The following is a 26,141-nucleotide window of genomic DNA, read 5'->3' as shown; positions in this document are numbered from 1 at the left end:
AGACGTACTCCTCCCTGTGGCTTTCCAGTATGGCAAACGATCATTCTGTAGAACTGGAAACAAAATGTCTCCAATCGAGAAAACTGGCCTAAACAAACCAAGTTACAGCAAGTTGGTGTGTTCACAGACGTTCACCATCTGTGATAGAACATAGAAAAGAACAGCACAGGAACAGGCCCACAATGTCTGACAATAGACAATAGACAATAGGTGCAGGAGGAGGCCCTTCGGCCATTCGAGCCAGCACCGCCATTCAATGTGATCATGGCTGATCATTCACAATCAGTACCCCGTTCCTGCCTTCTCCCCATACCTCCTGACTCCGCTATCATTAAGAGCTCTATCTAGCTCTCTCTTGAATGCATCCAGAGAATTGGCCTCCACTGCCTTCTGAGGCAGAGAATTCCACAGATTGACAACTCTCTGAGTGAAAACGTTTTTCCTCATCTCCGTTCTGAATGGCCGACCCCTTATTCTTAAACTGTGGCCCCTGGTCTGTGCCAAACATGATGCCAAGCTAAACTAACCTCATCTGCCTGCACATGATTCATGCCCCTCCATTCCTTGGACATCCACGCACCCATCTCTAAGCCTCTGAAATGTCTCTGTCCCGCCTGCTTCCACCCCCAGCCCCCGTAGGGTGCTGCAGGCAGTGGCACCCATCTCCCTGTGTGTACAACACTTGCCTTGCTTATCTCTTTAAACCTTGTGTCTTTCACTTCAAGCTACGCCCTCTAGTCTTTGACATTTCCATCCTGGGAAAAAGGTTCTGGCTGTCTACCACATCTATGCCTCTCATCATTTTATATACTTCTATTGGGTCTCCCCTCAGCCTCTGAAACTCCAGAGAAAGCAATCCAGACTTCCCCTTATAGCTGATATTCCTTCATCCAGACAGCATTCTGATAAACCTCTTTAAAGCTTCAGAGCCTTCACATCCTTTCTGTAATGGGACAACCAGAACCATACTCAATACTTCAAATGCAGCCTAACTAAAGTCCGATAAAGCTGCATCATGACTTCATGACTTTTAAACTCAATGCCCAGCCCAGGAAGGCAAGCACACCATATGTAGGAAAAAAACTGCAGATGCTGGTTTAAATCGAAGGTAGGCACAAAATGCTGGAGTAACTCAGCGGGACAGGCAGCATCTCTGGAAAGAAGGAATAGATGACGTTTCGGGTCGAGACCCTTCTTCAGTCTGAAAAAGGGTCTCGACCCACAACGTCACCCATTACTTCTCTCCAGAGATGCTGCCTGACTCGCTGAGTTACTCCAGCATTTTGTGTCTAAGCATACCATATGCCTTCTTTATCTCTCTATCCATTTGTGGTCACCACTTACAGGGGGCTATGGACTTGGACCCCATTAATGCTGTGAAGGATCTTTCCATTCGACCTCCCAAAGTGCAGTACCTCACATGTGCTCAGACTCAACTCCATCTGCTATTTCTTCACCCTCTCTGTATCTGATTTGCATCCTGCTGTATATTCAGGTCTTGAAAGACAGTGGGGTAGAAACGAATTCAACAATATACAGATGCTATTATGTTCCGTGTCCAAACCAAGGTCAAATATCTCACAATTTTTCTAGAACAACTTCCAGCTACTGTTAGGCAGAAGGGCCTTTATATAAAACACCATAAATCAGAAACTGGTGCTCCATAAGTTGATTAGGAAAGGTGTTGTGTTAAATTAAAAACATAATTCCTTCCAAACTTACCTGGAAAACCCATTTCTCCCATTGATCCTTTTGGTCCTGGTCTGCCTGGAGATCCCGGTTGTCCTGAGTGCCCAGGGTCTCCTTTGATGCCTGTACAAATATTTTAAAATATCTTATCATTAATAAGTGATGTAGGAAATTCTGAAACCTACTAGCAAGATGAATAGTTTGTAATATGTTTAACGCCAGAGCTTATACACTGGGAAAGCAGAATGGGAAAAGATGGCAACATAGTGAAGGGAACCTAGGGGTGTTAGGAGAGGCGATAAATAGATTTATCAGCTGTAAATTCCAAGTGTAAAGGGGAAATAAAAGTGTCCTTCATTGCACTCATTTGTTAGGTAAATGGAATTGTTTTCTAATAACAGGAAACAGGAGGTTAAACACTGATCAATGGTGAATTGTTTCAAAGGAGTAAAATCCACATGTAATGTAAATAAAGGTCACGCTAATTTGTTAGGGAAATGGAAGAATTGGTTTTTCATAACAGGAAACAGGAGGTTAAACACTGATCAACGACAAATTGTTTCAAATATGTAAAATCCACATGTAACCACTGTGTGACGAGAATATTAAAACATGGTGGGCACAGCGGATCTTTGAAACACTTTAGGTCACTTTAATTTCTTGTTTCATGTATTTTGTGTTTTCATGACTGTTGGCAGATCAATTTCCCTCCTGGGATAAATGAAGTTCTATCGTATCGTATCATATCATATTGTATCGTATTCTCAGTGTGCACTGTTAAACAGACTTGTTTGAGAAAGTCACCCGGGCTCTGCGAGATGTTCTTTGTTTTTGTTTTATTAATCAAAAATATTTATTCAAATATTAAAATAATATATACAATACAATAAAATCAAAACAGAACCCATCACCATAATACAAGACAAACTATTATACAACTAACTTACACTCCTTGTCCAGGATGGACTCCACCCTCCCGCAGTGTCCAGTGGTCCTGGAAATCCCCCAGGGTGCCCGTGGACAGCACAAAGTCCCTCTCTAACACCACCCGGCCGGGGCAAGGTGTTCTTTGTGTCTGTTTCTATTTGCGCCGTAATTAAGAGGGCCATCGGGCCCCACATGAAATTCAGATTCATGGCCAGAGATCCTAGGGTAACGGAGGAACTGAAGGAAATGGTGTTGGGTAGACTGATGGGTGATAAATCCCCAGGGCCTGATGGTCTGCATCCCAGGGTACTTAACGAGGTGGCTCGAGCAATCGTGGACGCACTGGTGATCATTTTCCAATGTTCTATAGATTCAGGATCAGTTCCTGTGGATTGGAGGGTAGCTAATGTAGGTCCCACTTTTTAAGAAAGGAGGGAGAGAGAAAACAGGAAATTATAGACCAGTTAGTCTGACATCGGTGGTGGGGAAGATGCTGGAGTCAATTATAAAAGACGAAATTGTGGAGCATTTGGATAGCAGTAACAGGATCATTCCGAGTCAGCATGAATTTACGAAGGGGAAATCATGCTTGACTAATCTTCTGGAATTTTTTGAGGATGTAACTAAGAAAATGGACAGGGGAGAGCCAGTGGATGTAGTGTACCTTGACTTTCAGAATGCCTTTGACAAGGTCCCACATAGGAGATTAGTGGACAAAATTAGAGCACATGGTATTGGGGGTAGGGTACTGACATGAATAGAAAATTTGTTGGCAGACAGAAAGCAAAGAGTGGGGATAAATGGGTCCCTTTCAGAATGGCAGGCAGTGACTAGTGGGGTACCGCAAGGCTCAGTGCTGGGACCGCAGCTATTTACAATATACATTAATGACTTGGATGAAGGGATTAAAAGTAGCATTAGCAAATTTGCAGATGATACAAAGCTGGGTGGTAGTGTGAGCTGTGAGGAAGATGCTATGAGGACGCAGGGTGACTTGGACAGGTTGTGTGAGTGGGCGGATGCATGGCAGATGCAGTTTAATGTGGATAATTGTGAGGTTATCCACTTTGGTGGTAAGAATAGGAAGGCAGATTATTATCTAAATGGTGTCAAGTTAGGAAAAGGGGAAGTACAACGAGATCTGGGTGTCCTAGTGCATCAGTCACTGAAAGGAAGCATGCAGGTACAGCAGGCAGTGAAGAAAGCCAATGGAAAGTTGGCCTTCATAACAAGAGGAATTGAGTATAGGAGCAAAGAGGTCCTTCTGCAGTTGTACAGGGCCCTAGTGAGACTGCACCTGGAGTACTGTGTGCAGTTTTGGTCTCCAAATTTAAGGAAGGATAGATATCCTTGCTATTGAGGGCATGCAGCGTAGGTTTACTAGGTTAATTCCTGGAATGGCGGGACTGTCGTATGTTGGAAGACTGGATCGACTAGGCTTGTATACACTGGAATTTAGAAGGATATAAGATTATTAAGATTATTAAGGGGTTGGACACATTAGAGGCAGGAAACATGTTCCTAATGTTGGGGGAGTCTAGAACCAGGGGCCACAGTGTAAGAATAAGGGGTAGGCCATTTAGAATGGAGATGAGGAAAACATTTTCAGTCAGAGAGTTGTAAATCTGTGTAATTCTCTGCCTCAGAACGCGGTGGAGGCCAATTCTCTGGATGCTTTCCAGAGAGAGCTAGATAGAGCTCTTAAGGATAGCGGAGTCAGGGGGTATGGGGAGAAGGCAGGAATGGGGTACTGTAAACAACTTATGATTTAGCTTTGCAATATATCTATGTCATCATATATTGTGGGAACAAAATAAAATCAATCAGATAGAGACAAATAACACGTAACACAAATCCATAACAATAATCTCAGCATTTGGTATTAAGCCATCCCACCTCTACTTCTCAATGGCACAGAGTTGTATGACCTTACCTGAACCTCCTGGTAAACCTGGCAAACCATCTTGGCCTGGTCCTCCTGGGTTGCCAGCTAAACCTGGAAAACCCTTTGGACCCGGACGTCCAGATGACCCTGGGAAAAAATAAACCATGTTTCACATGTACACCCATCAGCCAAAACATTATGACCTGATGAGCCGAAACATTGTGACTACCTGCCTAATATGCTGTTGGTCCTCCGTGTGCTGCCCCATACGCAGCAGGGTGCGATGCACTGTGTATTGTGACACATTCCTCCCATGACCACCATTAACATTTTCTGTGACTTGTGCCACAGTCGACCTTCTGTCGGTTCAGATCAGACGGGATAGCCTTCGTTGCCCTCGCGCATCGATGAGCCTTGGGCGTCCAACACCCTGTCTGTCGCCGGTTTGTGGTTTGTCCCTCCTCGGCCCACTGTCGGTCGGTACTCGCCACTACTGACCGGGAGCACCCCACAAGCCTTGCCATTTCAGAGATGCTCTGACCCAGTCGTCTGGCCATAACAATTTGGCCCTTGTCAAAGTCGCTCAGGTCTTTACTCCTGCCCATTTCTCCTGCATCCAACACATCAACTTCAAGAACTGACTGTTCACTTGCTGCCTAATATATCCCACCCCTTGACAGGTGCCATTGTAACAAGATAATCAATGTTATTCACTTCACCTGTCAGTGGTCATAATGTTTTGGCTTCTTTCCTTGTAAGTGTTTATCTGTTCGGACATTTCACCGTTTATCAAAATCAATCACACACTTGAATAAAGATATGTCAAGATGTGTATGATAATTTTACTGTGCTCCATTAAGTATATACTTCAGAAGTGCACACTTTAACATGCACAATCCATTCACAAATATCATAAGTGCTTTTGTAATCATGGGAACTCAGATGGAATTGGTGCCTTTATATCCTGCCTGCGTATTGTCTTGCATTTATATTCAGAGTAAAATTAATTATTTTTGCGGATTAGACGAACTGGAAAACGGCAATCCTTCATACTGACAATTAAAGCTGTTCCATGCTTCTTGATCTCTCTTCTGTCAATTCCCTGGTGTTTGCTGCTAACCACTGGTTAACATTAACTATCAAAGATATTGAGTCCCATTTCCAATAGTCATAGATAGGGTTGCCAACTGTCCCGTATTAGCCGGAACATCCCATATTTTGGGCTAAATTGGTTTGTCCCGTACGGGACCGCCCTGGTCCCGTATTAGTAGGGTTGACAACTTCCTCACTCACAAAGAAGGGACAAAGGGTGACGTCACCGCCCCCGCACCCCAATGTATCCAGGCCGGGCGGCCGCCATTGGTGGAGCGGGAGCACGTGTCCGCTGGCTGGGTGAGGTCACGTGGGGTGCGGGGCTGTGACATCACCCTTTGTCCCTTCTTTGGGAGTGAGGAAGTTGGCAACCCTAGTCATAGAGCTTTACAGCACGAAAACAGGCCTCTCTGCCCACCTTGTCCATGCCGACCAGCTTGGCACGTTGGGCTATTTGCTTGCATGTGGTCCACCTTTCCTATCCATATATATCTGTCCAAATGTTTTTTAAGGGTCGTATTTGTATATGCATCTCTAGCTTCCATTGGCAGCTTTATCCAGATATGGACCATCTGAGTGCCAAAGTTGCCCCTGAGATCTCTCGAAAACCTCTCCCCTTTTACCTTATACCCTCTGGTTTTAGAATCCTCTACCGTGGGAAGAAGACTGCGAGCATTCACTTCATCCATGCCTCTAATGATTTAATTCAGATGATAAACCTTAGCATCCGACACTCCAAGGAAGAAAGTCCTGCCTACCTAACCACTCCCCAATAACTCAAGGAAGAAAGTCCTGCCTACCTACCTAACCACTCCCCAATAACTCAAGGAAGAAAGTCCTGCCTACCTACCTAACCACTCCCCAATAACTCAAGGAAGAAAGTCCTACCTACCTAACCACTCCACAATAACTCAAGGAAGAAAGTCCTGCCTACCTAACCACTCCCCAATAACTCAAGGAAGAAAGTCCTGCCTACCTAACCACTCCCCAATAACTCAAGGAAGAAAGTCCTGCCTACCTACCTAACCACTCCCCAATAACTCAAGCCCTCAGGGAACATCATGGTACATCTCTTCTGCATTTTTCCAATTTACAACCTCTTTCACAGTCATTCATCTAAGGATGCTTAAATGTAGGATATCTAATTGATGCACCATTGTTTCCACGAATGGACACAAATCTGGTACATCCAGTTGTCAGATCCTCGCCCTAATCTGAATATCGTAAACACACTTCAAGGATATTGAACATAACGCTGTTTTATTCGTCCTCCATTCCTTTGTATCCTGGCAACAAGTGTCCTCTGTCCTTTCTGACTGATAGTAACACGTGATACATTTAAATACATCAGCAGTTACCGTGACACCAGTGTTACGGGCTTCTTGATGGCAGGAGATCCGCAATTATTATTGTAACCTTAATAAGCATAGGAATAAGACAGAGGAGACTTTATTTCTCTCCCATTTCCTGTTGCCTTCTTACTCTTTCCATCTCTGCAGCTGCTTTGAGGTCCCCATGAATCATGTGTGATAAATTGGTTTGTCCCGTACGGGACCGCCCTTGTCCCATATTAGTAGGGTTGACAACTTCCTCACTCCCAAAGAAGGGACAAAGGGTGACGTCACCGCGCCCGCGCCCCAATATATCCGGGCCGGGCTGCCGCCATTGGTTCACATCGTTTCTCCACAAGAATTGTCGGCATACCTGGAAATCCCGGCTCTCCCTTCAGTCCTGGTCCATTGTCTCCCGGACGACCTGGTGATCCAGTGTCACCTTTACCGCCTTTACTTCCAGTGCCACCTGGGCCCCCAGGCCCACCTGGGAATCCTTCGTTACCTGGGGCAGGTAGACATTTTTTTAAAGTCAAAATAAAATTACTCGCAGATGGTGGCATTCATTTTCGGCCCACGAGCCAATGTTAATTTTCAACCCTCACCTCGAGAATCGTGCAGTAAACATGCCAGCGTGTATTAAGCCAAAGTGAATGGAAACATTAGTGAAAATGTAAAGGGAGATTGAAACTTAGGCAGTCTCTCCATTCTAAATATCCACCAATATTGCCAGCATCTTCCTGTTGCAGCATCTAGATTCCACTTAATATACATTAACATTGAGTGAATAGATTTAAGGCTGAGAACAGTGTAGTAATAAGAGTATATACATAGCATAGTTAGTGCTACACACTGGAGTTGACTTTCTAGGCAAGTCTTTTGTTTCCATAGTGTTGATAACCAATGACAATTCAACAGTTGGGCACAACAGTGGCAAAAATATGCCAGATCTCAACTGAATCCCGGTCGTCAGCTGTTCAACAGTTCAATGGTCCCATTTAGAAGCCAACAATCAATTGAAGTGATGAGAGGAACTGGAGGAGATGCTGGGAAGCGGGGAACAATTTTGATCCCAGGATAGACACAAAATGCTGGAGTAACTCAGTGGGACAGGCAGCATCTCTGGAGAGAAGGAATGGGTGACCTTTTGGGTCGAGACCCTTCTTCAGGCCTGGAGCATGTTGTTGGCAGCAGAATGTTAAGCCGTGTAAAACTAAAATGGGGGGGGATGAGGGAGTGTGGAGTGGGTAACTGTAAAAGTCTTGCAGCTGGCAAACACAGAACAAGGGTAGCAATTGAATGATTTCTAGTTATACATGTCCACCACCAAATCTCCGGCAACTGATGTTCTGGTAACTCCTTTAATCTGGAGAAAATTACAAGAGTGCACTTGAAATCTCCCCTGGAAGTCCCCCCGAAAATGTGAGGCTTTAGTTTGGCGGACACGGTGGCGCAGCGGTAGAGTTGCTGCCTTACAGCGCTTGCAGCACTGGAGACCCGGGTTCGATCCCGACTACGGGTGCTGTCTGTACGGAGTTTGTACGTTCTCCCCGTGACCTGCGTGGGTTTTCTCCGAGATCGTCGGCTTTTCCCCACAGACGTACAAGTATGTAGGTTAATTGGCTTGGTCTATGTGTAAATTGTGTATAGGACAGTGTTAATGTGCGGGGATCGCTGGTCGGTGCAGACTCGGTGGGCTAAAGGGCCTGTTTCCGCACTGTATCTCTAAAAAGCTTAAAAAGTTACACTTACCTTTGGCCCCTGGAAAGCCAGGACCTCCAGGAGAACCAGGAGTACCTGGAGGACCAGGTGTTCCCATCACACCCATATCACCCTTTAGACCTGTGGAGAAAGTACAGATTGGCAATGAAACCACTGAACACTGCCCACTAATCTGTTGAATTGCACCTTGGCATATAAACAATCTCCACTACTTTCACCTTTCGTCTTTCTGTGTTTGTATGCTCTTTCTCCTCAAGTCAAATGAGACCATTTTTGTATTACTGCTTGGGAATAATATTTCATTAAATTTTCTCAGGAATTATAAAATCACCTTTTTTAACTCATGCGTAAGCTTGCTCAATACTCCGAGGAGATAAATCAATAGCAATATCCCTCCGCCTCCTCGATTTGTGCTGCAGGTACCGGACATTGCAACAAAAGGAAAGTACCTTCAATTTATATGCAGATTTGCTTCCAACTACATTCGTGTGTACATACTTGGCCAATAAACTTATTACTTCATTGAACATTTGAATATCTGAGATTTTTGCAAACATTTTATAGCTATTAAACATTTTATAGATATTAACGGTCATTATTTTTCATACAATTTACATTTTAGGAATTGTTCCCATCTTGTGAATCCACGTGGAACGTACTGAGAGATATCTTACACAACCTGTGGCTCAGTGGTTGGCACTGATTCAGAAGGTCACGGAACTCTGATCCACACCATGGATCTGAGCTCAATCATCTAGGCTAATGCTTGCTTGTCTTTTCTTTGAAATGTTAGACCAGGTCCTCATTTATTCTCATGTAGATGTGAAAGATTTGGTGATATTATTTTTAAAAAACGAAGAATTATTCTTCAATCAAGGTGTATAGATTACCTAGTCAACACATTGTTCTGAAGCTCCAGTTGCCCAGGTTTATTGCTGTGTTTCTTACCCCGTGAATTACCACATAAAGCTTGCTTAAGCTGTCAAACGTACTGTAGAACACACGTGTTTATCTTAAAAAGAGTCAGAAATTATGTACCACAGATTGCTGTGTCTGGTTAAAATGCCTATGTTATGTTATGTTATATTATAGTTGTGTTATATATAATACTTTGGAGTCACTATGGTGGATGTTCATGTTAAAATGTATTTTGTGTGTCCTGTTGCTTTTTATTGGTATGACTGTATGGCAAATGAAATTCCTCGTATGTTGCAAAACATACTTGGCTAATAAAGTATGATTGTGATTGTGATTATGATATAGGGTCTATGTTACAAAGGACTGAAAAGTTCATAGTAAACTGAAAAGCTATTCTAATCTTTGTCAGGAAGTGTCTTCATCCCTGATAGACACACCTAAATTTGTTGCTTGATGTGTCTATCTTCCTGTGTGTTGTCCAATCCCTTTAACCCTCCTCAACAGTCCCTCGGGGCTCACGTTGTCGACCTCCCCCGTGGTGAGCCCTGTCAACAGACCTCAGTCAGGCGAACGATAACAAGCAGAGGCAGCAGAAGCAGAAGCAGCTTCATAACTTCTGCTGCCTCAAACGCAAGAAGAAGAATAGTCCCTCCTGCCTGCTCAGCATAACCTCTGACACCACGCAACCCGAGAAAACAAATAATTCATTCAAACAAGTTCATTAAGAGCAGGAGGAGGTCATTCAGCCCATAAAACCTTCCCCACTATTCAACAAAATCACGCAGATCTGATTGTAATCTCAAGTCTGCATGCTTATCCATCCTCAGAACCATTTCACCCTCTGCCTTACGTTTCTATACCTCTGCCTTGAAAATGTTCAAAGACTCCACTTCCACTATGCTTTGAGGAAGACTTCCAAGCACCGATGTTACTCTGAGTGCAGAATCTTTCCCATGCCTCTCTTTTACGTGGGCGGCCCTTTGCTTTTACATGACGATCCCCAGGTTCTAGATTCTCACAGGAAGAAACCTTCTCTCCACATCCAGCCTGCCATAACTGTTCAGCATTTTATAAACTTCAGGCTTAACCTATACAAACCTTCTCTGCGAGATAACCTGCTCTTTGCAGGTATTCAGCCAGCAAACCTTCTCTGAATTATTTTCCAAAATATTAGCATCCTTCCTTAAATAAGGAGACTGCAATTGTCATTATTCTCTAGAAGTGGTTCCAATATAATTTAAGCACAAACCTCCTACTTTTAAATTCATTTCCCCTTTCATTAAAATGTTAGATAATAGGCTTTGCTTTTAATTTTTCTTGCAGAAATTGAGAATATCATATTTTCCCACATTACACTTAATTTGCCACTCACTTAACCCATCTCTGTCCTATTATAGCCTGATGATGTCCTCCTCATAACTTTCAAACCTATCTCTGCATCGTCAACAAAGTTTAGCAAACATTCCCGTTGCCTGTGGAAGGCATCCTGCATCCTGAAGGACCCATCTCACCCCGCACATCACTTGTTTGCCCTTCTGCCCCCAGGAAAGCACTACAGGTCCATCAAAGCGCACACCACAAGACTAACAAACAGCTTCTACCCTCAAGCCATCACCACACTGAACTCTGCACTGAAAGCACCCCCCCCATAGACAATACATGTACAATACCTACCTCTGTGCAACACTGATATATTCATTTATAATATTTATTTTTATAATACTATTCTGTGCAATATCTTTTATTCTGATAAGGGTGTATACGTAGGCATAATGTGTATATGGGTGTGAGTCTGTGTGTATGTGTAACAGTGTGTGCATGTGAGTGTATGAATAGTTTTTATTTTTCTCACTCTTTTCCTGTTTTTTTTGGTTCTTTTTTATCTTGTACATTTGAGCTCCGCCTGAATTTCCTTGCATACACCACTGCAATGACAATAAATTAAAGTATTAAGTATACACTCTGACCGTTTTTTTTTACATCCTTCTCTCATGATAGCAAAGGCCCACCCCGCCATAATAAATGACGCGGCGTTCAGGCAGTGGAACGATGGAACTAAATGAATGATTTCAGGAAAAGCCATCCTTCCTGGTATGTACCTAGTGGAAAGACGGCTTGGAATTTACTTGCAAAGTCCTATATTTCACGGATTCCACCTTGGTCTTACCTGGTGCGCCTGGCTGGTTATTTCTTCCCGGTTGACCTGGAGGACCTTGGGGACCTGGTTGTCCTGGACCGCCTGGTAACCCTGGAAGTCCTTTATTTCCAGAAGGGCCAGGAATATCCAAGCCTGGGGGACCAGGGTCTCCCTTATCACCAAATTGGCCCGGTGATCCTAGTTCACATCAAGGAAACAGATTATCACCAACAAGTTCAGCAAAAGGTACTTGCGGATTCAACATTTCAAACCAACAATATTTTTCAAAGCATTTTCTTTGCTAACTGGTTCTTTCCTATGTCCATTGATCTCATTTTCATCCTTGTTTATTACTGTTTGTCTAGAGGTGCTAGCTTCTGGACTTTTGCATTGATGTTCTACGCAACTACCACAAGACTGCAATAATTTTGTCTTTCTATAATGTTTGAAAAATGATGTAACAGCAAAACAGTAAAAGTTTTGTTAATAAAGACTCAATTTCACACGTAAGGTAGGGAAACAAAAGTTTGAAACAATCCAACAATACTGCAGTGTTAACTCTCTGACCAGACCTTCCTTTACATATTAATAGGATCACCAAATTTACCAAAGCAAATCAATTAGCATCTTTAATATTTTGACAGTTTCCATGCACACATGTGAAAACATGTACAGAAAGAACTTTCTTTCATTTAGTTTGATATGGAAAATCGCCTATATGTTTACTACTCTCCATTTCCACCAGACAGTAATATAAACGGGAAGCCTCTTCCTCACACAGAAAGTTGATTTAAATGGAGAGGCAAATCTGTGCAAACCTGACAAATATTTGTGCGATAATAATAGGGTTGCCGACTATCTCACTCCCAAATAAGGGACAAAAGGTGACGTCACCGCCCCGCGCCCCACGTGACCTCACCCAGCCAGCGGCCACGTGCTCCCGCTCCACCAATGGTGGCCGCCTGGGCCTGATACAGCACCCGGGCCTCCAGGCCTACACTGTCCGGGCCTACAGCGCCTCCCCCCGGGCCTAATACGGGACAAGGGCGGTCCCGTATGGGACAAACCAATTTAGCCCAATATAATACGAGACAGTTGGCAGCCCTAGATAATGTTTTCTCTTGGTTCAAGCATTACTATTGCAGTATTGATTAACAACCTGCACATTGATCACATATGCCCTATCTTTATTCAATGAGCGATCAGACTGGAAAGAAGAACTCGACCCGAAACGTCACCTATTCCTTTTCGCCAGAGATGCTGCCTGACCTGCTGCGTTACTCCAGCATTTGTATCTATTTTACAGTAATATCATATGGTTAAGGTCACTATAACTTTATAAATTCCACAACTGTGTGTTCTGTAAGAAATACCAGGTGTATTAAATTCCTTAAACATGTATTCTTTGAGTAGTTTTAGGAAGAAAATTCACCCTGAAATACTTGGACTGAAGAAGGGCCCTGACCCTAAACATTGCCTATCCTTTCCTAATATTTATTTCAAGAGGACGAGAGTACACAAAAAGGATGTAATGCTCAGGCTCTATAAGATGCTGGCTGGTGCTTAGGTCAGGTGCTTAGGTCAGGTGCTTAGGTCAGGTGCTTAGGTCAGGCTGCATTTGGAGTATTGTGAACAATTTTGGGCCTCATATCTGAGGAAGGATGTGCTGGCACTGGAGAGGGCCCAGAGGAGGTTTACAAGAATGATCCCAGGAATGAGTGGGTTAACCTATGATGAGCGTTTGACAGCACTGGGCCTGTGCTCGCTGGAGTTTAGAATTATAGGGGACCTCATTGAAAATTGCCGAATTGTGAAAGGTTTGGATAGAGTGGATGTGGAGAGGATGTTTCCACTGGTGGGAGAGTCTAGGACCAGAGGTCATAGCCTCAGAATTAAAGGACGTTCCTTTAGCAAGGAGATGATGAGCTAGTCAGAGGGTGGTGAATCTGTGGAATTCTTCGCCACAGAAGGCAGTGGAGGCCAAGTCAGGGACACTGCGACCAGCAGGTTTTCCAGGCGAGACTGGCCTGAAAGGTAAGGCTTTCTACATTAGTTTCCCACTGCCTCTGCTGCTTGTCCATTGCCACGATTAAGGAGCCTCCATTGCTGGATCAGGCTACTGCATGGATATCGTTGTTCAGATAAATAAAACAATCCCGAACTTAAGTGGCTGGCATTGGAGTAATGTGATGTCTGGAGACATCTAAACCTTGGATGATATCTCATGTGGATCACAGTTTTATAATGGCAATGGTTAATCTCTAATCTAATTCATTTTAGCTGCAAAGGTCACTGGAATGGACAAACGTCCTTGGGCTCTGTGGTTGAACATGGGAAACAGGAGCAGGTGTAGATTGTGCTCTGCTTCTGAGATTCAGTTGTGGTGACTTCAATGGGGTTGGATTGTGCAAGTGGACTGCAACACACAGCCACCACTGTATTGCATCTTCCATTGTGGAACGCACAATGTCCACATAGAATTTATGAATTTCTAAATAACTGCATTTACATTTTTGTGATGTCCAACTACACCATTACTGTAGGTTATTTGTGGATAGAGTGGACAGGCTAACGTCTATACCAGTTAGCAACATAACAAGGCACTGAAAGCAACGCCACATCCATGGGGCTCAGAGCACCCGTTATATGTCGATATTTATTTTGGATGACTCCCCTCTCGTTTGACGGCACTGGGCCTGTACTCGCTGGAGTTTAGAAGAATGAGGGGCAACCTCATTAAAACTTACTGAATAGTGAAAGGCCTGGATAGGGTGAATGTGAAGAGGATGTTTCTACTAGTGGGAGAGTCCAAGACCAGAGGTCAGAACCTCAGAATTAAAGGGCGTTTCATTAGGAAGGAGATGAGGAGGAATTTTTTTGAATCTGTGGAATTAATTGCTGCAGAAGACTGTGGAGGCCGTCGATGGATATTTTTTAAGGCGGAGATAGATAGATTCTTGATTAGCACAGGTGTCAGGGATTATGGGGAGATGGGAGGAGAATGGGGTTTGGAGGGAGAAATAGCTCAGGCATGATTGAATGGCGGAGTAGACTTGTTGGGCCGAATGGCCTAATTCTGCTCCTATTACTTCTGACCTCTCCCTCCATAGATGCTTCCTGACCCACTGAGTTACCCTACTATGTCTTTTACTCATCCTGCCTTTATCTATTAAAGAAAGAACAGCTAACATTTGGTGTGAAGTAAATCCTATTTTCGATATTCCTTTCGAACACCGGAAGAATCATTATCAAGTTTAGAGTCACAGAGGTCCATACAGCATGGAAACTGGCCCTTCAGCCCAACATTGTCCATGCTGACCAAGATGAGTGACCAAGCTAGTCGTCCTTGCCTGCGCCTGATCCATATCCCTGCAACCATTCCTATCTGTGCTCCAGTCCAAATGTCTGCTTCACTGTTATAATTGTCCCTGCCTCTGCAGCTTCCTCTGGCAGCTCATTCTATGTAAACACCATCTTTAGTTTAGTTTAGTTTAGTTTAGAGATACAGCGCGGAAACAGGCCCTTCGGCCCACCGGGTCCGCGCCGATCAGTGATCCCCGCACATTAACATTATCCTACACCCACTAGGGACAATTTTTACATTTACCAAGCCAATTAACCTACAAACCTGTATGTCTTTGGAGTGTGGGAGGAAACCGAAGATCTTAGAGAAAACCCACACAGGTCATGGGGAGAACGTACAAACTCCGTACAGACAGCACCCGTAGTCGGGCTGGAACCCGGGTCTCCGGCGCTGCATTCGCTGTAAGGCAGCAACTCTACCGCTGCGCCACCGTGACCGCTCTTTGTGACCACATCTTCTCTGTGCCCCTCGGATTCCTTTTAAATCTTTCCGCTCTCACCTTAAATCTACTGCTTCTAGTGTTTGATTTGCCTGCCCTGGGCGAAAAGACTGCGGTTATTCACCTTACTTACGCCTCTCATTATTTAATCTGCCTTCATGAGCCCACCACTCAGTCTCCTGCTGCTCCAGCGAAAACGTCCTAGCCTACCCAGCCTCTCTTAAAGCCGCTCAGATCCGAGAACATTCTTCTCAATCGTTTTGGACCCTTTTGAGTTTAAAAACAAGTTTTGTTTGTCATAATGCAAGTTATCAGTGTTTTTAAATTTTTATTTTTTTTCCCATTTATTACATTGTTTACAGCGTATGTTTACATATTCTGTTGTGCTGCTGCACGTAAGAATTTCATGGTCCTGTTTTTGGGATGTTATCAGTGCTATTCATTGTACTTTTTGTCACATCTTTGAGGCAGGTACAGGAGAGGTATTTCCTGGTTGTGTGGTATGGTGGAGCATTTAACCAGACCACTGTTGGGCTATGGTTTGCTCTACAACTATCGGTGGCACGGTGGCACAGCGGTAGAGTTGCTGCCTTACAGCGAATGCAGCGCTGGAGACTCAGGTTCGATCCTGACTATGGGCGCCGTCTGTACCGAGTTTGTATGTTCTACTCGTGACCTGCGTGGGTTTTCTCCGAGATCTTCGGTTTCCTCCCACACTCCAAAGACGTGAAGGTTTGTAGGTTAATTGGCTGGGCAAATGTAAAAATTGTCCCTAGTGGGTGTAGGATAGTGTTAATGTGCGGGGATCGCTGGGCGGCGCAGACCCGGTGGGCCGAAGGGCCTGTTTCTGTGCTGTATCTCTAAATCTAAAAAAATCTAAAATCCAACAATATGCATTAGCTCCAATGTTGTACAAGCATAATCGTGACAGCACATTTATTGCATGAGTTATTCATGCAGAGAAATTCACTCCAGAAATGTAGTTTCTTGGAACTCAAGGAACCAGCTGAGAGAAAGAAAAGTTGTTCAAAGGATTACAGAGCAAGATGCCCACGACGACAGGTTAATATTCCCGCAAAAAGAAATCTTTCAAAAGCAACCCATGAAACCACAGCCAAGCTATTGATGCAAGTACCTTTTGGACCTGAATGGGTTCAAGGTTGACCATATTGAAGTCGTCAGGGAGACGAGAGTCACCAAGCAGTTTACAAGTTGCATATGAGAGGAATGCCAGTCATTGGTTTGACAAAGAAACCAAGAACAATAACGTCCAACAATGTAAAATACAGGTTAATCAAACATTTTATGCTTCTGCAACTGAGTAAAGAAAATTAATTAAATCCCAAGGATCAATATTGGTGTTGTCGTTTGGAATAACCTTGACCATAGAATGATTGAATGCCCTTGAATTCTCAAACCACTTTGATGGCCACACTTTACTGTTCGTTGTCACAGACATATTGTGCGGTGCCTTGTTAAACACTGTGAGTGGCCATATAAATTATTTGGAAAGTTGGCTGCCAAATTCCTTACGTTAAAGTACTTACAAAATAACAAATGACTGGAAGGACTGTTTAATTTAGTCATGCTAATACATGGTGACCACGACACAAGGGAGAGCTCCCAAACTGCCTTTGAAAAATTCCATGGGAACCTTTAACATCTTCCTGTAAAAGTAATAGAAACATAGACAATAGGTGCAGGAGGAGGCCATTTGGCCCTTCGAGCCAGCACCGCCATTCATTGTGATCATGGCTGATCATCCACAATCAGTAACCCGTGCCTGCCTTCTCCCCATATCCCTTGATTCCACTAGCCCCTAGAGCTCTATCTAACTCTCTTTTAAACCCATCCAGTGAATTGGCCTCCACTGCCCTCTGTGGCAGAGAATTCCACAAATTCACAACTCTCTGGGTGAAAAAGTTTTTTCTCACTTCAGTTTTAAATGGCCTCCCCATTATTCCTAGACTGTGGCCCCAACATTGGGAACATTTTCTGGACTCCCCCAACATTGGGAACATTTTTCCTGCATCTAGCTTGTCGAGTCCATTTATAATTTTATACTCCTCTATATGATCCCCCCTCATCCTTCTAAACTCTAGTAAATACAAGCCCAGTCTTTCCAACGTTTCCTCATATGACAGTCGCACCATCCCAGAGATTAACCAGGGATTAAGTGATGTTAGGCAGTTTCATGAATCCACACTTCTGGTGAGGAATCACATCCAGTGGGAATGTGTTTCAGGAAAAAAATCATCTCAGTTTCTTGGTCTTTCAAAGTCAAATGTAAGAGATATCTTGGAATCATCCATAGAAATGTACCTCCCCACAAAAACCCCCCCATTAAATTTGGAAGTCCAGCTTAATGGCCAAGCATAATGTGCAGAGTATCATTTAGACCAAACAGTATTTGGAAGGAAAATGAAATGAAAATGAGGTAGTGAATGGGTGATAACAAGATGGAGGCTTTGCAGAGTAATTAATGGAACAGCAAGAGAAGGTGACTACTTCCTAAATTTGGAGGTCCCAGGTTTGGATAAGAAAGGCAGGTGGGACTAGTGTAGCTGGGACACGTTGGTCAGTGTGGGCAAGTTGGGCCAAAGGGCGTGTTCCCACGCTACGTCACTCTATGACTCTATGATTGAGTTGGTGTGAGAATACAATTGGAGTAAGAGTGTGTGTTATAGAGATGTGGATGAAAGAAGGAAACTCAGCGGGACAGGTGGCATCTCTGGAAAGAAGGAATGGGTGATGTTTTGGGTCGAGACCCTTCTTCAGATCTGAAACGTCACCCATTCCTTCTCTCCAGAGATACTGCCTGTCCCGCTGAGTTACTCCAGCTTTTTGTGTCTATCTTCGGTTTAAACCAGCATCTGCAGTTCCTTCCTACACACCTAATTCTACCAGGTTTTGCACAAAATCTGGGTTTTCAGCTGATGAATATTTCAGGGAGTAGGAAGGGAGAAGAGAGGACGGGTGGGTGGAATTGCACTGCACAGAGAAGCTGCTGAGAGCTCCTACCATGATCTGTCATCAACTGGTAAACAGCATCAGCAGGCAATTCAATAACTTCTGGGTACAAAAGGCCATCCACCAACATACACCAGTATTGGTACTTGAACATTTTTTCCACCAGTAAGCGAATATCAACAAATCGACAGGCAAATAGAAAATCAACCACTAAAAGCAACCATGCACTACAGGTGTACAACATTTAAACTGGTTAGTGCTTTAAACATTCAAATAAAAACTTGCATTCATTATTCTTGCAGTGTAAAGAGCATTCAGGATTATAAGGAAAGGTCCATTCGTTCTTCAAATTGGAAGAGAAAAAAACTACTTGCACCGAACCTCAGTGGGCAGCTGATTGGCAATTCTTGCTCTCAATGCAGATTCTGTAGCTGTGAGTCAATCATGGCATTTCAACAAATGCACTTAACATTCTCTCCACATTCTAAGAACACCTCCCTGCCGTGTCTGAGCCACAGCTGATTGTGTGCGGGAATCGCTAACATGCACAAACTTTGCACGTGGATGAAAAGCTGATTTTGGCACAACTGAATTTAATCATGCAGAGACAAGCAAATATCAGTGATTACAAGTGACTTGGAAATTGGCACTGACTTTCCTGTTTGGCAAATCTTCTTTGTGTATCAGTACATGTTTTAACAGACCTGTAGTCGACAATTACACAGGTGAATCCCATGCAAAGTTTTGTGATGCTAAAAGCCCCTCCAACACAGATAAAGGGTTTGCCAAACAAGTTTGTACGTCAGAGCCAACTTAATACAACTTACCTGCAACATTTTAACTCTTAAAAGCTGGAAGCACATTCTCAGCAGAGTGTGAAAACGAAATTAACAAATTAAATAACCCTATATAAATAACCTGGGGGTCTACATTCCCAAAGAAAAAAGGCAAATTTCTCACAGAAATTTGGACAAGTGTACCCAGATTTGGTATTCATCCAGATTTATGTTCAGATTTTCCCTCTTTGGACATGATGTGTATTATGACTGTTGACGATCAATTTCCCTCCTGGGATGAATAAAGTTCTATCGCATCGTATCGTATCGTATTTGGTATTTTTGTTTTCCACATTGTACTCAAGCTTCACCTACGGACCAGTTATACAAGTGACCGCTGGCAGTGGGAGGTTGAAGGGCTCAATTAACGGGAGTGAGTGGGAGAAGGCGTGAGATATAAACCTCAGCCACAAGTGTAAGATTGTAAGATAGAGTAGCACGGTGGCACAGAGGGTAGAGTTGCAACCTTACAGCTCCAGAGGCCCGGGTTCCATCTTGACTACGGGTGCTGTCTGTACAGAGTTTGTACCTTCTCCCCGTGACCTGCATGGGTTTTCTCTGAGATCTTGGTTTCCTCCCACACACCAAAGATGCACAGGGTTGTAGATTAATTGGCTTGGTACCAATGTAAATTGTCCCTAGTGTGTGTAGGATAGTGTAAGTGTGCGGGGATCGCTGGTCTGTGCGGACTCGGTGGGTTTCCGCGCTGTATCTCTAAACTAAACTAAAAAAACTAAAAATGGGAATTATCACACCAAAAGGAACCTTTTTACTCATTCCCCTTTTGGTTAATTTTTACGTTTCTTAGGGGTTTTCCAACAAAAGGGAAACAACTAATTTTAATTTACTGTTCAGCAGGAGAACGGTAGCCTTAAATATACTGTGGACCTGAACTCCCCTTGATATTGGCTGGGCTAAGTAGATCCCAAGACCTACAAGTAATGCCACAGTCACTAACTTGTCCCATGTGAATGGACTGTCCATACATGGACATTACAAATGGCAGGCAGTGGAGAAAGCTAATGGCATGTTGGCTTTCTTAACGAAAGGATTTGAGTATAGGTCCTTCTGCAGTTGTACAGGGCCCTAGTGAGACCCCATCTGGAGTATTGTGTGCAGTTTTGGTCTCCTAATTTGAGGAAGGACATCCTTGCTATTGAGGCAGTGCAGCGTAGGTTCACGAGGTTAATCCCCAGGATGGCGGGACTGTCATATGAGGAAAGATTGGAAAGACTGGGCTTATATTCACCGGAATTTAGAAGGATGAGAGGGGATCTTATAGAGACGTATAAAATTATAAAAGGGCTGGACAAGTTAAATGCAGGAAAAATGTTCCCAATGTTGGGGGAGTCCGGAACCAGGGGCCACAGTCTAAGATTAAAGGGGAGGCCATTTAAAACTGAGGTGAGAAAAAACTTTTTCACCCAGAGAGTTGTGAATTTGTGGAATTCTCTGCCACAGAGGGCAGTAGAGGCCAAATCACTGGATGAATTTAAAAGAGAGTTAGATCGAGTTCTTTAGTAACTTGTCAGTTTCTTTGTTGATCTAAATTAAGGAGCATGTTGCAATCAAGGGATATGGGGAGAAGGCAGGCACGGGTTACTGATTGTAGATGATCAGCCATGATCACAATGAATGGTGCTGCTGGCTCGAAGGGCCAAATGGCCTCCTCCTGCACCTATTCTCTATGTTTCTCTGGATTAAAGGTGGTATGGGATCACAATGGAAACTCTTGGGTGACAACCTGTGGACTTGTGGGTGTACTTTCCTTGGGGGTAAATGTCTAAATGGTGGTATATGATGTGGTGAGCTGATGCTGGCCAAGTTGAGCGGAAAGACAACTTAAAATGACTAAATAAAAATAGGTGCTGCTGGAAATGCTCAGCGACTTTGAATCAACCTGATGTAGTTTATACAATTCATGACCCTGCACCATTTAGAAACGTTTGTTTGGCTGTACAACCTTTCCATGAAAAGTTGTTTAAAACAGTATGAAAATGGTTTCTACTTACTGTAAACAGTCTAACTTTGATGTTTTCAAAGCAGAGTAGCTATGTTTCATTCAATTTGCCATTAACTAAACAGGACTTTGAAATAACCTGTTGTAAACCACTTTAGTTTATATAATTCATGGTCTTGAATCATTCGGACATATTTTTTATTTGGTTGTACAACCTTAGCAGGAAAGGTTACTGCAAACCTTATGAAAAGTATCTTGCTTACTGCAAACAGTCTGATGTTTTGGGCCAGTGATTTGGCATCAGAACTGCCAAGCATGTTTTAAGTTGCAGGTTAGAGGGGGGTGTGGGAAGGACAGAGGGTGTATCTGTGATAGGGTGGAAACCAGGAGAAATGAATGAGAGAAAGTCAAGGGGTTGAAGCAGGATGAGGGACGATGGGAAGGTCCTTCTGCTGGTCCTGATGGGAAGGTCCTGTTTAATGCTGCTGATTTGTGAAGAGGAGGTGTGAATGGAAGAGGGAATAAAAGCAAAGAAGAGAGAAAATATTGTTGTGAGATACAGAACATTGCATATTCTGAAAAAGAAACCACAATACGGTTGAAATACTCATCAATGTCAGGCAGCACTTGGAGAGAGAAAAGCAGAGTAAAGGTCGCAGCTTGACGACCTCTCATCAGTACTAACCAGTTCTACTGCGAACTGAATCGGCTGGGTATCTGAAATTGTTGAATGTGCCTGGTCAGAAGACGAGATGCTGCTTCTCAAAGTTACACTGGGCTTGATTGGAATACATCAAAGACAGAGGGAGAGTGGGACGGAGAATTGAAGTTTAGATTTGGTAGATTCTGTTAGAAGGGAATAAGTGTAGGCAGAGATTGCTGAGTTAACCATGGATTTGCACAGGAATTGTTCCTTTGGCATGCTGGAAGGGGAGTGGAGTGGCAAGTGCAGGCACCTCCATGAAGCTTGTGGAAATTATGGAGGACAATCTATTGCATGTGGGGTCCCATGGATTGGAAGATGAGGCCAAGGGACTTCCACCATTGAGATCTCTGTCAACCATGGCAGAGGGAAATCGAAAATGTTAGGAAAAAGGAGAACATTTGGAAGCACTGTTGCGGAAAGTGTTATTGTGAGAGTGGATATTATGGAGACAGCAATACTGGAAGAACAGAATGGGGTCCACAGGGAAACCAGGGTGGCGGGTGGTGCAGTCTGTGGGCTTACAATAGATAGTTTCATGCAGCTATTCCCTGAGATGGAGATGGAGAAGTTGACAAAGAGAAGGGTTAGAAATGGCTGAGGACAGTGATTCTGGGGGCTGTCAAAGGAAGATCTTCACTGGAAATGTCATCTGTGACAGCCTGGGAGACAATGGCCTGGTGTTTTGGGTGGAGTCACGTCCAGCAAGAGGTACAGAGAGAGGGGTGTTAAAGACCCAGACATCACCACATGTGCCATTCAGTGCTCTTGGGTTCCACCATGCTCACACATTTCTTCTGTTCTCTGCACCACCTTCCCTTTCTCAATAACTTAAAATATGTGTGGAGTCCGAACTATTGTTTAGTTCTGTGCAAAGGTCATTGAGTTGAAATGCTAACTCCATCGATGCTGCCTGATCGGCTGTGTATTTCCAGCATTTTCTATTTTTATTTAAGATTTCCAATATCTGCAATTTTCTTTTGCATTTTGTGCCTCAAAGAATTCTCCATTGCAGCAATCGAGTTCTCCATTATTCACGTTTCCTTTGGACTTTATGCATTTAAATGGGACTTTTGAGTGGAATTTGTGTCAGGAAATGGCTGGTGACACCCAAGGAAATCATTGGCAAGCAGTCAACTAATTGAACCGATGATGATTTACGAGGATGTTGCCAGGACTAGAGGGTGTGAGCTATAGGGAGAGGTTGAGTAGGCTGGGTCTCTATTCCATGGAGCGTAGGAGGATGAGGGGTGATCTTATAGAGGTGTACAAAATCATGAGAGGAATAGATCGGGTAGATGCACAGAGTATTTTACCCAGAGCAGGGGAATCGAGGATCAGAGGACATAGGTTCAAGGTAAAGGGGAAAAGATTTAATAGGAATCCGAGCGGTACCATTTTCACACAGAGGGTGGTGGGTGTATCGAACAAGCTGCCGGAGGAGGTAGTTGAGGCTGGGACTATCCCATCATTTAAGAAACAGTTGGACAGGTACATGGATAGGACAGGTTTGAAGGGTTATGGACCAAGCGCAGGCTAGTGGAACTAGGGTTGCTGGGACATTGTTGGCCGGTGTGGGCGAGTTGGGCCGAAGGGCCTGTTTCCACACTGTATCACACTATGACTCTATGATGATGTCAGGTATTCAGACCGGGCTGACCCCACGATGGTAATCTTACCTGGTTGCCCCGACAACCCAGGAGGGCCTTGTGGGCCTGGGTGTCCTGGATCTTTCCTTCCAGGTAGGCCTGGTGGACCAGGAGTTCCCGGAGGGCCACTGAAACCTGGATCGCCTGAGGAGGAGATGTAGAGGTTACAGAGCATTGTCTTACATCCTGCAAACATGCCTGTGTTATTATACTGGCATCATGCCTTCTCCCACTGATCTGACAACTTTATTAGCCCCCGCTCACTTAAGCAGACAACAATTGACAATTTTCTCTTTGAATGAGGTAATTTCTTTGAAGTTTGGATGCGCACAGCTGATACATCTAGTGTAAAGTGTGACACCATTAACTTGTGCTGATAGAATATCCTACCCAGGATGATTTTTTTGATCTTCTTGGGCAAATTATTTTTATTCTTATATCTTATCTGGATATAGATACATGGAACTGCAGATGTTAGTTTACACAAAAGGACACAAAGTGCTGGAGTAATTCTGCAGCACGGTGGCGCAGCGGTAGTTGCTGCCTTACAACACCATTGACCCGGATACCATTCTGACTATGGGTAATGTCTGTAAGCCTGTGTAGGTTTTCTCTGGGTGCTCCGGTTTCCTCCCACACTCCAAAGAGGTTAATTGGCTTGGAAAAGTTGTAAATAGTCCCTAGTGTGTGTAGGGTAGTGTTAATGTGTGGGGATGGCTGGTCAGCGCAGACTCGGTGGGCCGAAGGGCCTGTTTCCACGCTGTATCTCTAAACTAAACTAATTTAATGGGACAGAGGGTATCTCGTACAAAAAAAGACACAAGATGCAGCCTGAGTTACTCCAGCACTTTGTGATCTGGATTATATCTGGTTCGGCCAATATTCATTTCCCGTTGTAAATTGCCAAATCTAAATTGTTACATTTTATAGAGAAGATAATCCCAGAGCGCAGAAGATAAAGGAAGATTCATGGTGACAAATGGGCAGCAATAACAGCTGAAGCCAGACACAAAAAGCTGGAGTAACTTAACGGGTCAGACAGCATTTCTGGAGAAAAGGAATAGGTGACGTTTCGGGTCGAGACCCTTCTTCAGTGAGAGTCAGGGGAAAGGGAAATGAGAGAAATAGAACAAATAAATGAAAGATATGCAAAAAAGACTCTTCGAGTCTGAAGAAGGGTCACAACCAGAAACGTCACCTATTCCTTTTCTCCAGGGATGCTGTCTGACCCGCTGAGTTACTCCAGGTTTTTGAGTCTTTCTTGGATGTAAACCAGCATCTGCAGCTCCGTCCTACACAATAAAAGGTGAGTTGTGACCTTGCATCTTGCTGAGGGTAGAGTGTGCTGCCTTACTGTGTTACCGAGAGGAGGAGTGGATGTTCAGGATGGTGAATGGGATGCCGTTCCAGCAGCTGGCTGGCTTATCCTGGATGGTGTCCAGACCATTAAGTGGTGCTGCGGCTGAACTCGCTGGGTGCAGGTGAGGAGTACTCCATCACGCCCCTGGCAAGCAGCACGGGCCACAGTTGGACCATGCAGAGGACAGAGGAGCTTTGAGGACATCAGCAGGTGAGTCGTTGTGGAGGGTACTCCATCTCTCTGGATTTGCTCTTGGATCCACAGTGATAGGTCCGAGCAGCTTGGGTAGAGGAAGAATAAAGCAATCATGCTCCACTGGATCCACAAATCTCATGTGTTTTTATCAGGCCAGTCCTTCAATAGGCTACTTTTGGAAAGGACGGCAAGCAAGAGAAACAAAGGCAGAGGGCCCTGGACTCACTGCATTAAAGTTATCATGGATACCACTTGGATGGTGATATTGTGTGCACCCAGCAGGAGACTCTGAGCCATGTGGAGAGAGGTTTGTACAAGTGGCCAGAGGGTCAGTAGTGCAGGATGGAAGCCAACCCTCTTCTTCAGCCGCTTCAGGCAGAATACACTTGGGAGAGGCAGAGCAATGCTCTGTGGAGCCACAATTACCACCAGCATCAGGGAATCTCGCCTGGAAGACCTCCCCCTCATGGAACATGTCCCAATTAAAATTGCAATAGCTGCGATACAGAAAAATCATTGTACTAGTTTCACAGTGGTCTTGTTGAGTCTCATTGTCTGTAACTCGTTTTCACCTAGCCCACAGCTAACAATGGCCTGTTTTCTTTATCATCGTTACTTTTTGCATATCTTTCATTCATTTCTTTAATCTCTCTATATCACCATCTATATCTCTCATTTCCCTCTCCCCTGACTCTCAGTCTGAAGAAGGGTCTCGACCCAAAATGTCACCCATTCCTTCTCTCCAGAGATGCTTCCTGACCCGCTGAGTTACTCCAGCATTTTGTGTCTATCTTCGATTTAAACCAGCATCCGATACAGAAATCCTCCACCACTATGCTGTGAATAACTGATGAGTAGAAGGCACTGAAGTACTAAACAAGTTCACACAGCAAGGCAATACTATGATGGTAACCACAGCCACCTGTGGCTGCAAACTTCACCAGTTATCCTGGTCTGTCATGGG

The 26,141-nt window shown here is 44.0% G+C and overlaps 1 protein-coding gene across 3 annotated transcripts in view; it reads right to left on the bottom strand.

Annotated features, from left to right (window-relative positions):
- The window catches only part of col4a5 (collagen, type IV, alpha 5 (Alport syndrome)), a 272,955-nt gene that overhangs the window by 70,492 nt on the left and 176,322 nt on the right, over positions 1–26,141 (bottom strand). For all 3 annotated transcript variants that reach the window (XM_078412094.1, XM_078412097.1, XM_078412096.1), the window contains exons 32-37: positions 23,653–23,766; positions 11,732–11,899; positions 8,677–8,766; positions 7,298–7,429; positions 4,550–4,648; positions 1,723–1,812 (exon numbers count right to left, since the gene is read on the bottom strand). In XM_078412094.1, the coding sequence (XP_078268220.1) occupies positions 1,723–1,812; positions 4,550–4,648; positions 7,298–7,429; positions 8,677–8,766; positions 11,732–11,899; positions 23,653–23,766 (693 nt within the window). The remainder of the gene's footprint in view (positions 1–1,722; positions 1,813–4,549; positions 4,649–7,297; positions 7,430–8,676; positions 8,767–11,731; positions 11,900–23,652; positions 23,767–26,141) is intronic.

The sequence above is a fragment of the Rhinoraja longicauda genome, chromosome 15, assembly GCF_053455715.1.
Source record: "Rhinoraja longicauda isolate Sanriku21f chromosome 15, sRhiLon1.1, whole genome shotgun sequence".
NCBI classification, from domain to species: Eukaryota; Metazoa; Chordata; class Chondrichthyes; order Rajiformes; family Arhynchobatidae; genus Rhinoraja; species Rhinoraja longicauda.
The sequence above is the reverse complement of the archived record's forward strand: the minus strand, read 5'-3'. Positions and strand labels throughout refer to the sequence as shown.